The sequence below is a fragment of the Gopherus flavomarginatus genome, chromosome 1 (genome assembly GCF_025201925.1).
Source record: "Gopherus flavomarginatus isolate rGopFla2 chromosome 1, rGopFla2.mat.asm, whole genome shotgun sequence".
Taxonomy (NCBI): domain Eukaryota; kingdom Metazoa; phylum Chordata; order Testudines; family Testudinidae; genus Gopherus; species Gopherus flavomarginatus.
Window position 1 is genome coordinate 88,467,295 of NC_066617.1, and position 12,830 is coordinate 88,480,124.

General features: G+C 43.4%; 1 protein-coding gene across 2 annotated transcripts in view; it reads right to left on the reverse strand.

Annotated features, from left to right (window-relative positions):
- The window catches only part of NTN4 (netrin 4), a 95,536-nt gene that overhangs the window by 5,963 nt on the left and 76,743 nt on the right, over positions 1 to 12,830 (reverse strand). Inside the window, exons 6-9 of one of the 2 annotated variants that reach the window (XM_050935411.1) lie at positions 10,146 to 10,359; positions 7,555 to 7,667; positions 4,704 to 4,772; positions 1,790 to 1,960 (exon numbers count right to left, since the gene is read on the reverse strand). In XM_050935411.1, the coding sequence (XP_050791368.1) occupies positions 1,790 to 1,960; positions 4,704 to 4,772; positions 7,555 to 7,667; positions 10,146 to 10,359 (567 nt within the window). The remainder of the gene's footprint in view (positions 1 to 1,789; positions 1,961 to 4,703; positions 4,773 to 7,554; positions 7,668 to 10,145; positions 10,360 to 12,830) is intronic. The other variant, XM_050935417.1, reaches the window with a different exon arrangement.

The following is a 12,830-nucleotide window of genomic DNA, read 5'->3' on the forward strand; positions in this document are numbered from 1 at the left end:
GCTGAATAGCTGAACTATAATATTCTTTGTTCTTCAACCTTAATGGAGGTTGTTCAGCTTTATGTCAGTAGAGCTGAGATCAGAATCTGGCCTTTCCTGTTTGCCTTTGCTTTGCATATGGAAACATTAAGAACCTGTATCTATCACATTAAAATGTTTATGGATTTTTGTGATGATCCAAGGTCTTATATGCTTAAATAATAAACTTAAGCATAGGGATGCTGATTCACCCTAACCCCTGTACCATGGGAAGTATATTAGAAAGAATTCCTAAGTACATCTGTCTTATCTTCTGTATGTTAGATTCGAAGCCAAACACCGAGCAATATTTCTAACGACGACAAAAGATTGCAAAAATCTCCACAATGTCCCATTACAGACAGTTGACAAGAAGGTGTGAGTAATAGTAGGGACCAGACAGTCCCTATGCAGAAGAATAAATGAACACAAATCTCACACCAGGAACCATAACATTCAAAAACCAGTAGGAGAACACTTCAGTCTCTTTGGTCACTCAATAACAGACCTAAAATTTGCAATTCTTCAAGAAAAAAACTTCAAAAACAGACTCCAACGTGAAGCTGCAGAACTGGAATTAATTTGCAAACTGGATACCATCAGATTAGGCCTGAATAAAGACTGGGAGTGGTTGGGTCATTACAAAACCTATACTTAATTTCCCCATTACTAATTTCTCCCTACTGTTACTCACACCTTCTTGCCAGCTGTCTGCAATGGGCCACTCTCTTACCACTTCAAAAGTTATTTTTCCTCCCTTGGTATCCTGCTGTTAATTGATTTATCTCGTTAGATTGACCTAGCACTTGGTAAAGCAACCCCCATCCTTTCATGTATTTATACCTGCTCCTGTATTTTTCATTTCATGTATCTGACGAAGTGGGCTCTAGTCCACGAAAGCTTATGCCCAAATAAATCTGTTAGTCTCTAAGGTGCCACAAGGACTCCTAGTTGTTTCTTGAATAGTAAAAAAGATTGTTTAGGTGGATTTTAGTTTCTCTCTACTGAAAAATTCTGCCTCTGAATTTCTTGGTTCCTGCAATGATCACAGAGGCAGCATGCATTGTTTTATCAGCATTGATTACACTTCATTTGAAACCTAAACACTTGTCCACTGAAAGAAGATGAGCAAAGATGATGAAGCTAAAGCTTCCCACCCACACCCAAAGAAAGAGCTTCTTTTGTGTCATTTTAGTCTAAATTAATTGGTCCTGCTTTGAGCAGGGGGTTGGACTAGATGACCTCCTGAGGTCCCTTCCAACCCTGATAGTCTATGATTCTATGAATTCAACACTACTTTTGAAGACAGCATTCTAAGTGTGTGCTCCTTTGAGAGGAGGTTATAACCGCAGAACAGTAGTTTAACCAGATCTAGAACTGAAAACTTGAACAAGTTATTATGGATCTAAAGCTAAATTAGATTTGAAAAGAACTCTATCTTGTAGAAGCCTGGCTCTACATGCAGCTGCTTTCAGCAGTGAGAGCAGTGAGTGACTGGTGGATTAGCTATGTAAAGCTGTATTACTGTAATTCTGCTTTACAAATGGCAGTTTCACTATTCACAACACGTGACGCGAATAAGGATTTTCTATACCAAATAAAAGTATTCCACTGAGACTCCTCTTAGAGTTTAAATGATGGAGTAAAATCCAGTGTCTTAGTGCAGGACTGTAAATTAAATGCGCTGGAGGATGGGGTGGAGGAATGAGGAAGAAATCAGTATAAACTTGATGGGGGCGTACTTTTCACAGAGTCCAAGCCAAATACCTACCAGGATTAAGAATTGGACAAGTGCAGCCTCTGTTAGTCCAGGATTCTGGGTAGAGAGTTCGCTTTCCTCGCAGAATCTTAAACTTTGTTGATTTCAACACTTTCTTGATCTTCACATTTACTTCTGCATGGGAGCCTTTGTCGTGAGCTGATAAAATCTTTGCTTTCACCACTGGGAAGGCACAATTTCAAAAGCAGCAATAGATAAAATGGTCACACCCACCCTTCTTTCTAATGCAGTGTTGAGTAACACAGTTAAGGTGAATATACATTGCAGAATTAGCCTGAAAGTTTCCATTTTTAGGCTGAGCCAGTATGGGTACGTCTACACTGCAGTCGCAGGGTGTGATTGCAGCTCAGACCTAAACTAGCTTTAATCTAGCTAGCTTGGATACCAGCTGGAGAAGTGAAGCTGCAGCAGAATGGGTGTCAGCTGGGGCTGTACAAGCCCACCCAGATCCCTCTGCAGTTCTCACAGGGCTAGCTCTCATCAAAGCGAGTGTTGCCTTAATTTCCCTGCTCCGGGACTTGAGCTTGCTAGATTAAAGCTAGCTCGGGTATGTGCACTTGAGCGGCAATCACACCCTGCGTCTGTAGCATAGATATATCCTGCGAGTCTTGCTGTCAGACTAGTGACATGCAGAAATCAATACTTCGCAGTTGCTGGAGAGAATGCTGGGTTAGTTTTATTTAAACAGTAACTGTGCCAGAAGCTCACCCATCCTAAAGACCACGGGGTAAGGAGATGCTGAGTGGCCTGACTTTCAAAAGGCTAAGCACCCTCCCCTGCTTCCATGGAGGTCAGTCTGGGGAAATGCTGCTTTTTCAGCTTCAATATATTTTTAGGAACCAAACTTTAGGCTCCTGCTATTGCAAACCTTTGTCAAGGCACACAAAATAGAATGACAGGCACCTGAAGAGGACCATCCACCCCTCCCCCACCCCAATCCCGTTCATCTCTAGCTGCTGATACTCCTGCACATGCCCGAGTAACTAATCTAAAACATAAGGGCCACTGCCCATCGGCATTTGGGCTCGCTGATGCCCAGAGTCACCCCCATATTCTTCTCACAGCAGATCTTTTCTCAGCGTTCATTGGGATGGGTGTGTGCCAGCCTTAGGATGCAGAGCAGTGTTTCCATACCTGTGGACTGGTTTCGCTTTCTGCACTTGGTGTTGTGAACAAAACCTGCTGGGTATATCTCTGCTGGCTCTGGAGGCGTGATTCCCAGCATGGGTAAACATACCCGCACTACCTCTGATTGAGCTAGCGCACTAAAAATCGCAGTGTGGCCATGGTAGTGCAGGTGGTGGGTTGGGCTGACCACCTGAGTACACACCTAGGGTCTCAGTCAGGATGGCACTTGGGCAGCTCACCCATTCTGTGCCCATGCGGCCGTGGCTATGCCTACATTGCTATTTTCAATTAACTAGATTGATCAAAGCTAGCTCATGTACATCTACCCAGGCTGAAAATTACCCCTACAGCTGCAGTGTGGACATATAGTCCTGCTGCCATGCTACGCAGGCTGCTGCAGAAATGACCTCTTGGAGAGCCGTGATGGTATTTAACAGCTTCTTCTGATGTTGCTTTATTTAGAGTCCATATTAAAAAGTATAAGAAGACTCCTCTTCTACACTGCAGCCCCTCACTTCACGCACATGATGAACCCTACAATTCAGCTGTGGTCTCTGTAATTTAGCTGACACCCTGCAACACTGAGTAATGAAAGGGTGGGAGGCCTGAGTGCACTTCAGATAAGATTTATGAAGTTTTTTTTTTGCTTTTATTTCTTATCTTTTTCTAGATTAAACACTGTCACTATCGCAGTCAGGAAGCAAAGCAAAGCAGAGATGGATTTTTTTCTAATACCGCTAAGCCAGGACCATATTTCAATGACATGCGGCTCCTTGAACTTCTCTTTGTGGGTCACTGCGCAGTCTGTAATGGCATGGATTATCTCTCAATGCATTTTAAACTCTAGCACGAGACAGAGCAGGTGCAAAAAAGTTTGAAAGCTCACGAAACGAAGAGGGTGTTATACAAAGAATTCCTTCCCCTGCACACTATAAAGGACACAGTTCACTGGCATACAGCTGCACGGCTCACCATAGGCAAAGTTTTCCCCTTACTCCTTTAAGTCTCAATATGCAAAGGTTCTAACATCACCCCATTCCAACTGGTGAGCTCTTGTTGACAGGGTGCCAGTCCTTAGGAGTGAACTCTTTAGGGTTGGCAGAAGAGTCTTCTCAGTGAATGGTCTGTGCCCAGGGAAATCACTCGCTCTTGTGAGTTATCAGAGCTTAGTGCTGGTGGCCTCTAGGCAATGGTGCAGGGTGATCCTCTTGGACAAGGTCTTCCTTTTAGTATTGGTCCTCCAGCCAAGGGGATGTTCTAGTGGTTAGTGGGTGGATAATAGAGCAGGACACTTGATTATGCTTGGCCATTATGTGCAGTGTGTATATAGGTGTGTGTGTGTGTGTGTCCATAATTATATATTTTGCACATTGCCTAAATACTGTGACAACTTGCATGAAATAAAGGTCCTGTCCTGCATTTCTTGTGCACCCAGTCCTCTCACTGAGTTCCAAATTTGTAAATAAATAAGTAATTTTCTTTATAATTGCTCCTTGAAAATTATCTTGGGTATAATCAGAACACAGGCAAACTGAATGTCTGCCAAGTGATGTGCCTAGTGAGTGTTCATGGGAATCCACCTCTGAGACTTGGCTTTTCCTGTAAGTTGCAATAAGAGATGTAAACTTTATTACCTCCTTTCTTCAGCTTCTGCTGTTTTAATCCATTTTTATGGGGTAAGCACCAGCTCTGCTGTTCTTACACAGACTCCCCAAACTGCCCTTTATGTGCTAACAATAACCCAGCCCAACAAGAATGTGTCCATCTTGTAACTCACCATATGTGTATTTCATTCCACAGAAGACCCTGGGATTCCCTAAAACTTGTTCTTTGCATTCACATTTACCTGTGGAAACAAGCCAAACCAAAAGTGTCTCATGGAGGGCACTCAAAAGATTGAAACGTGCAACAAAGGGTGGGGATGGACTGGATCAGGGGGTAACTAATGGGCTATAGAGCCTTTCACTCCAGTACTGCTTGTTTAGATCAGCCCAAGTGGGTAGAGACAGGGTCTGGGGTGAAATCCTTGCCCCACTGAAGTTAGGGAGAGTTCTGCTATTAACTTTGCTGTGGCCTGGATTTCATTCCTTGTCCTTCTCTCACACTAGCCTTACATGGTGTAACTCTACTGACCTCCGTTGAATAACTTTGCTTCACAGTTGAGTAAGTGAGAGGAGAATCAGGCCAGCAAAGTCATTACCCAATGACTGCCTATTCAGTGATTTGTGTGAGAGGATTTTGAGGGCTCCATCACTTCCCAGCAGACATGAGGCACATCTTAAAAGAACAACTCTCCACCACCATTTGTAACCTTGCACAGCGAACGAGAATGCAGGAGCTGCAAGCATTGGTAACCAAGAACCAGACCCAGGCACACTGTATGGGCAAATGGTTACTTGTATTTTCATTAGCACAACTCTGCCCATAACGAGGTTTGAAAACACCACAGGACACCAGGTGAGACATAACTGAGCATCTGTTTCCCTAGTGCAGGGATCGCAACCTTTGGCATGCAGCATATCAGGGAAATCCACTGGCAGGCCGGGACGGTTTGTTACCTGCAGCGTCCGCAAGTTCGGCCGATCGCAGCTCCCACTGGCCATGATTCGCCATTCCAGGCCAACAGGGGATGTGGGAAGCCCCAGGCCAATGGGGGCTTTCCGCAGCCCCCATTGGCCTGGAACGGCAAACCGCGGCCAGTGGGAGCCACGATCGGCTGAACTCGTGGACACTGCAGGTAAACAAACTGTCCTGGCCCACCAATGGATTTCCCTGATGGGCCATGTGCCAAAGGTTGCTGATCCCTGCCCCAGTGCATGCCCACCTCCCCAGTTTTGAAAAGCACTCATGTAACTGAAGCACAAGCTTGTCTTTCAGAACATACAAGCTACCTTTAATTAGATGTCAAGTTTATTTATTTTAAAATTGGAATCTTCCAACTTTTAGCTTTTAATAATATAAACTCTCCAGCCTCCCACTGACCCTGACTCTGTGCCACACAAGGATTCCCCTATGCCAAAGGAATGCTCAGTTGGGGAGATCCATCAGCTGTCCACCCCAATCGTGCCATAGGAGTGGTGCAAAGGGGCCTGAGCCTAAGGACTTCCCAATATAGCTCGCGATGTTCTTTAGTATGCCCCACTGCACTACAGTCTTATAGTGCAGCCATTTGTTTGCCAGGATTTTCATTTTAAGCCCTTAAGTCAGCAATGCACTTAAGCAGGAGCTTAATTTTATGCCTGTGTGTAGTTCCAATTACACTTGGATCACATGCCCAAAGTCAAGCACAGTGCTTAATTATTTTGCTTGGTCAAGGCCCAACCCCCTATCTTCAAGAGGTCAGATGAAAATTGGATTTCAGGAGGTTAGCTAAAAAATTGGGCTCCAGGTTCGCAAGATCTTAGCCCAAGAGGAAGTAGTTCTTGCACAAAAACTGATAGGAGGGGGGAAAAAAACCCTTTCTATTTTGAATTACAGTACTAAAATAAGAAGCGAGTCTTTTTTGATTCTATCTTTGCATTTGTACCAGCCAAAATTTGCTTAAAAGGAAATGTTGCAGATGATTATTCTGTATTTTGCTGATTAATTGCTATTGTGCTCTTGAAATGAAAAAAAATATTTAAAAGTCTCATGGAAGGACACTAGGTTTTTTTCTCCCCACTTAATGTGTAGTCAGAATTTTTATCATGCAATTTAGTGCACATGCAGAAAGTGGCACTTGCACTGACTTGATCAGATGGAATGACTTTAGGAAGCAGGTGTACTGTCAATCTGCAAAACACAAAGGCCCTATTTGTGGAAACCTTCTGCTAGTGAATGCTCACTCACACAAGTAGTTGCACTGAAGTCATTAAGACTTGTCATGAGTAAGCGCTCACCAACAAAGGGGATGCACAATCAGGCTATACTGCCTACTAATAATCATATGGTCCAGCAAAGTTACACAATACTTTTCAGGAGGACAGGTGGAAAATAACTTCTCCAGTTGAAATCATAGCTGGACTATGAGGTAGTCTGTAACCATGTCATCAACCACAACAGCTTTCAAACTTGATATGATAGTCTGAGAAAATTATGGTGTCGTCACTCTTGGTTTAGAAACTCCCTCATTACTCCCTAATTCATCTGGGCAACATCACACTCTTTAAATAACATTATCATCAATTTACCCAACAGAATATAACAGCTCTGGGCAAATATCACATAAAGGAGCTTATTAACAAAGTAAAAGAAAAGAGCATTTAAAAGTATTCTGATGTAAATGCGCAAAAGCCCAAGAATACAGAGCTCAGGATCAAAACCCAGGCAGATACTCAAGCTATCAACCCCTACACACCGGGATCAGATTTTAAGATGGGACTGTCTGCCTAGACTTTAGATATCCTTGTATATGTGGGTCGAAGTCAGTCTTTCAATGTTCCTTAGGCTTTTTTTTTTTTTGGTAGTTGAACAGTACTGAACGTTGGACATTACATTCCTCGCTACCACCATTGCTAAGGCATTAATCCAAAGCAACGCTCTGCTGCATTTTCACAAATCACTTTAAAAGATCCTTTTCTTGTTCATTAGGAACAATCTCTTAGTAACAAGAGGGGAGATGAGAAATATGTTTGAATCAGCTATCTCACCTGAATGCCGGAGAGCTGAGAATCCTTGTTCATCCTCCCATCCCCAAGCTGGCTCACTCTTGTTAAACACAGAGCGGAAATCAGGAATTTCGTGATGCCAGACTATGTCCCCACTGTTGTAATAAAGGAAAACTGTGAGGTGTTTCTTATGGAATAAGTAGAAAATACCACAAATTCAAGAAAATTATCACAGTTACAATCAATAGCCCATTTTTCAGAAATTTACCATGAAGTTTCTCCAGATTTATTGGTATTGTAAAACACACAAAACTGAACAGTTTTAGACAGTGAACAGCTTGATCATTGTAAACTCCCAGATTTGTGTTATGGATCCATGTTTGGTATAAAATATATTTTAGGAATTTGTATGTGGTATATAATCTCAAAGAATATACAATGTCCACAGAAGAATCTGCTTGTACAGCTCAGAGACTCAAAGACTTCAAGGTAAGAAGGAACCATCATGATCATCCAGTCTGACCTCCTGCACATCGCAGGTCACGGAACCTCAGCCATTTACTCCTGTATCCCATAAAATCTGGCTGAGTTACTGAAGTCCTCAAATCATGATTTAAAGACTTCAAGATACAGAGACTCCATCATTTACACTACTTTAAAGCTGCAAGTGACCTGTGGTCCATGTTGCACTGGAAGGTAAAAAAACCCATAGTCTCTTTCAATCTGACCCACAGGAAAATTCCTTCTTGACCCCAAATATGGTGATTATTTAGATCTTGAGCATGTGGGCAAGACCCACCAGGAAGACACTAGCCAGCCAGGATCCATAACACAAATCTGGGAGTTTACAATGATCAAGCACCAGGAAGACACTAGAGATGGTAATTGGTAACCTAGGCCTCCTGAGATGGTTAGATTTAAAATATGTTCTACTCTAGCATCCAATAAGTTAGGGCTTGACGTTGGTCCATTTAAGTCAATGAGACATTTGTGATTAACTTCAATGGTAACGGGATTGAGCCCTTCAATCTTTCTTCAAATATATGGAAACCCCCACTTCCCCCAAAAGTGTAAGAACGTGAAAATACCAGCACCAAATACCCAGATGTCAGGAAGGGGAGGCTATATGTCATGACTAAGGCTACGATTTAGTCATGGAGGTCATGGAAGTCACAGAATCTGTGACTTCCAGCAATTTCTGTGACTTCAGTGGTGGGGAGCTGCAGGGTTCCCCGCCGGCCACTGGCAGCGGGTGTCAGGGTACCCCGCAGCTCCTGGCCACCGCAGGCAGTGGGGGAACCCTGCAGCCCCCAGCTGCTGTGGGTGGTGGGGAAACCCCAAGCTCCCAGGTGCTGTGAGCCAAGGAACCCCCAGGGATGGCAGGGGAACCCATGAGCTTCCAGGTGGCAGGGGCAGCTGGGGAACCCTTGAGCTCTTCAGCGGTGGTGGCTGGGGAACCTCCGAGCTCTCAGCAGTGTGGGTCGCGGGGAAACCCCCAAGCTCCCGGCCGCTGCAGCCCCTGGAGCTGCGGGTGGTGGGAGTACCCCACAGTCCCCAGCTGCTGCAGGCGGCTCCTAGCCCCTGTGCAGATATGTTCCCCCTTCAGGAGGTATGGGGATCCAGAGTTCCCCATCTTGTCACGGATATTTTTAGTAAAAGTCAGGGATGGGTCATGGATTCTGTGAATTTTTCTTTTTTGTCTGTGACCCGTCCCTGACTTTTACTAAAAATATCCATGACAAAATCTTAGCCTTAGTCATGACCCATGATACTATAATAAAATGGGATATTATCCTGGCATATTATTGTTAATACCTTAAAACGAGTTACTAACCCTCGATCCTGTTCCGTATCATATCAAAGTGTGACTGGCTGAACTCTGAGGCTCTACAATATAATAAAGATAAATATGGTAGGGCCAGTGCATCCCCTGTGCATATGCACATCAGGGTGGACGGATTTCCTCTTGGGCTCCATGAAAACGCACTTTCATGGCCAGCCATGGGCTCTGTGCTCCATATGGGCACAGGAAGAGGGGACACTGGAGGGGCACCAGTGAGTCGAGGATTAGCTGAGTTTTACAGCACCACCCATGTTCAGACCTGCTCTACTAACTCTCTCTGGCTCCCCTCTGGGACTGCTACAGATCAGCTGCAGGGCAACTCAGACAATGGCAGCACAGCTTCAGCTACTGCCCTGCTGTCACAAGGGGTAGTTGGGCAGTAGAGAAACACAGCAGGGCAGCCATCCATACAGATGCTCCTGCTTCCATGTATCTAGATGGCTCCTTCCCTGTGGATCCTCTAGATCTGAAGGCTTGGAAGGTATTGTCCCCTGCTAACCCTGCAGACAGCAAAAGCCCTCCCATCAAAAGCCACGAAATCTTTGGCAGGAAACTGTGCCAGGTAATCACATGGAGCTTTTAGTCTTCTCTGACTCTCTCCAATAGGTTTTTCCATAGGAGGAAGGTAATCTGGCCCAGTATCCATTTATAAACTGTGTGTATCATCAGGTTTTCGTTAGTACCAATCCAAACAATAAGGTCTGTCTAAAATAGAACATATCTGGGATACGAAGGTCCATGATCTAATTGCATTTAAGAGTCTAGAGAAATAGCATGTTTGTCCACTCACCTGCTGATGCAGTCACCAGTGAGTGGGTCACAGCTTCCGGCACAGTCACATGGTCTGCAGCCATACTCTCCAAAGCCCCAGTATCCCACCATACACTGGTCACACTGAGGACCTGCCACTCCAGGTTTGCAGGGACAGTCACCGTTGCTAGGGTCACAGAAGGTATTAGTGCTGAAAGGAAGCATGGCTGATCCAACTGGGTGGCAGGAACATACTGCAGTACAAAGCAGGTACATCACGTAAGTGTATTGCTGATAGAAAACTAGCAATACTAGATATGAATGCAGAGCAAAAAGATTGGTTCACCCAACGCATGGCTGAACTGGATGTGTTTATTATTTTACACTACTGGGGAGTGAGCAGTAGTAGGTTGACATAGTTACCAGAGGAAATATGTTTGCTACATTACTGAAAGTTTACCCAGAGTTGCTGGACTGGCACAGCACAGACAATTTCCAATCATTACATGAAATGTGACCCAACAATAAAGTAAAACTTTTGCTTGACATAGTGTGAGACACATGCCAAACTTCTAGTGGTTTTAATAATAATGATGTTGTTCCTGGACTTTATTCTCCTTACTTGTATGAACTTGACCTGAGGAATTCCCTCTAAAAATGAAAAGACTTTAACTTTTGTTGTATTATAATTAGTCAAGCTAGCTTTGTTTCGTGTCATGTTTTGCCAAAAGTGAAAAGTACTACGTCAGTCAGCTTATAACTCCAGAGCCCCAACTCAGCAAGGCACTTAAGCACATGCATAACTTTAAAGTTTGCACCAAAGTACCTTGTTGAATCAGGACTTGGATCATTATCGTATATTCTGCAAAAATGAATACTAACACAACTGCTTTCTGAAGTAACAATTCATGATTCTCTTGCTCCAAGAAGGTTTGAAAAAGTCATTTTAATTTAAATGAGTGATGGGTAAAATTTAGTTCTTTTTCTGGCATTTAAAACAAAGTGTCTATTTTGAAATGCTGAATAAAAAATGAGGTCACTGATAACGAAGGTTTGCGTTGTATACAAATGCCATCTGGCTCTTGTACAGACCCTTAAACATGGATTTTTCTGAATTTGTGTAAGGTTTGGGGCCCGAAAATGGAAAAGTCTCATTATTATTGAACAAGAAAGGGGTCCGCTTCACTCTTCTTCCATTTTCCTCTTCCCTGCTTAACACATTGCAGCAGATCTCCATTTGCATGGATAGAGCTAGATGTGGCTCCTTCTGAAGACCATCAGAGTGGATCAATACGGCAGCCACAGGCATTATTAGAGAGCAAGGTGACGTTGCTTTTCTTCTTGGGGAAAGAGAGGGGGCAGTTGGGACAAGGGGAGAGAGAGATGAATCCTACATCCAACATACAGAGGGTTGAAAAAGTTTTAAATAGGTGTTTTTTTAAATTTTATTTTTAATTTTATTTTTTTGTGTGTGTACAAATTCAAATACCAAAAAATTTAGAGTGAAATCCAAAATAATTTGCTCTGGAAACACCTGGCTTGGATGCCTCAAGGGAGCTGTCATTTGGATGCCTCATGCTCTCATTCTCCAGTACAGGCTGGGGCTCCCTGGTGAAAGCACATCGCCCATGATGCATTACAGTCTTCTGAGAGAGGAGAGGCTGTACATCATGGGAGTCCCTAGCTGTGGTGCATCATGGGAGATGTAGTCCAGCCAAGGAGCCCAGCCCATACAGGAGAATGGGGACACGAGTCAACTGAATGGCAACTCCATTAGGCACCACAGTATCATTTCCAAAGCTAAATATTTCAGTTTTCAGGCATTCTTTTTTTGACAAAAAAAATCAAAATTTTTCACAGAAAGTGACAATTTTCATTTAGTCAAAATCGCAAATTTCTGTCAAAAATAGTTTGGGCAGAACATTTTCAAGCAGCCAAGGGTTTTCTCTTTCCTGCTGTGGAGGCAATGCAAAGAAAGACACTACATAGAGCTCAGCCATGCTTTGTCTTAGAACACTTACTGTTATGCATGTATCTTTGATTCTGACCTGATGACGTTTTTGTGGTTTCCAGAAATTCCAGGGTTTGAAGTACTCGAACTGCAGTTTTAACATATTAAGTCAGCCTTTAATATTGGCAGTCAATTTATAGTACTGTCTGTGGTTCCAGAATCTTTGCAAAAAACTCTCCCAAAAACCCAACAACGCCAAAACAAATAAAATAACCCCCCTCTGCCCCTTTTCCCCCAAACAAATATAATTATAGAAAATAAGAAGATTAAAAATCCTCTCCACAAACTGCATAACTAGCTGCAGGCAATAGACTCCAGTACCTTTAATAGCATAGTTTTCAGCAGTGCTCACTGAGGCTCACATACCTTTCTCCTGAAGGCTGTCAGGTATTTTACACTTGACACATGCATCTGAACATGCTCTTTTCTTACTCGATGCAGTGGATATTTATGGAATTTCTCAACCCCCTGAGGGGGAAATAAAGTACTCTATACTCTTCTGGTCTCATGCACTCAGTGGGCTAAATTTACCAGTGACATACATGTATTCAACTCTGCTGAAGTCAATGGAATTGTACAGCCTTAGGCCAGGGATGAATCTGGTCCAGTATGTTACATTTTACTCAACATTTCCTCCATTTTTTCCTAAGAGCTGCAGTTTGGAAATCCAGTTCCCACAGCTTAATGGGTTCTGCAATACCATGGCCAGTAGCT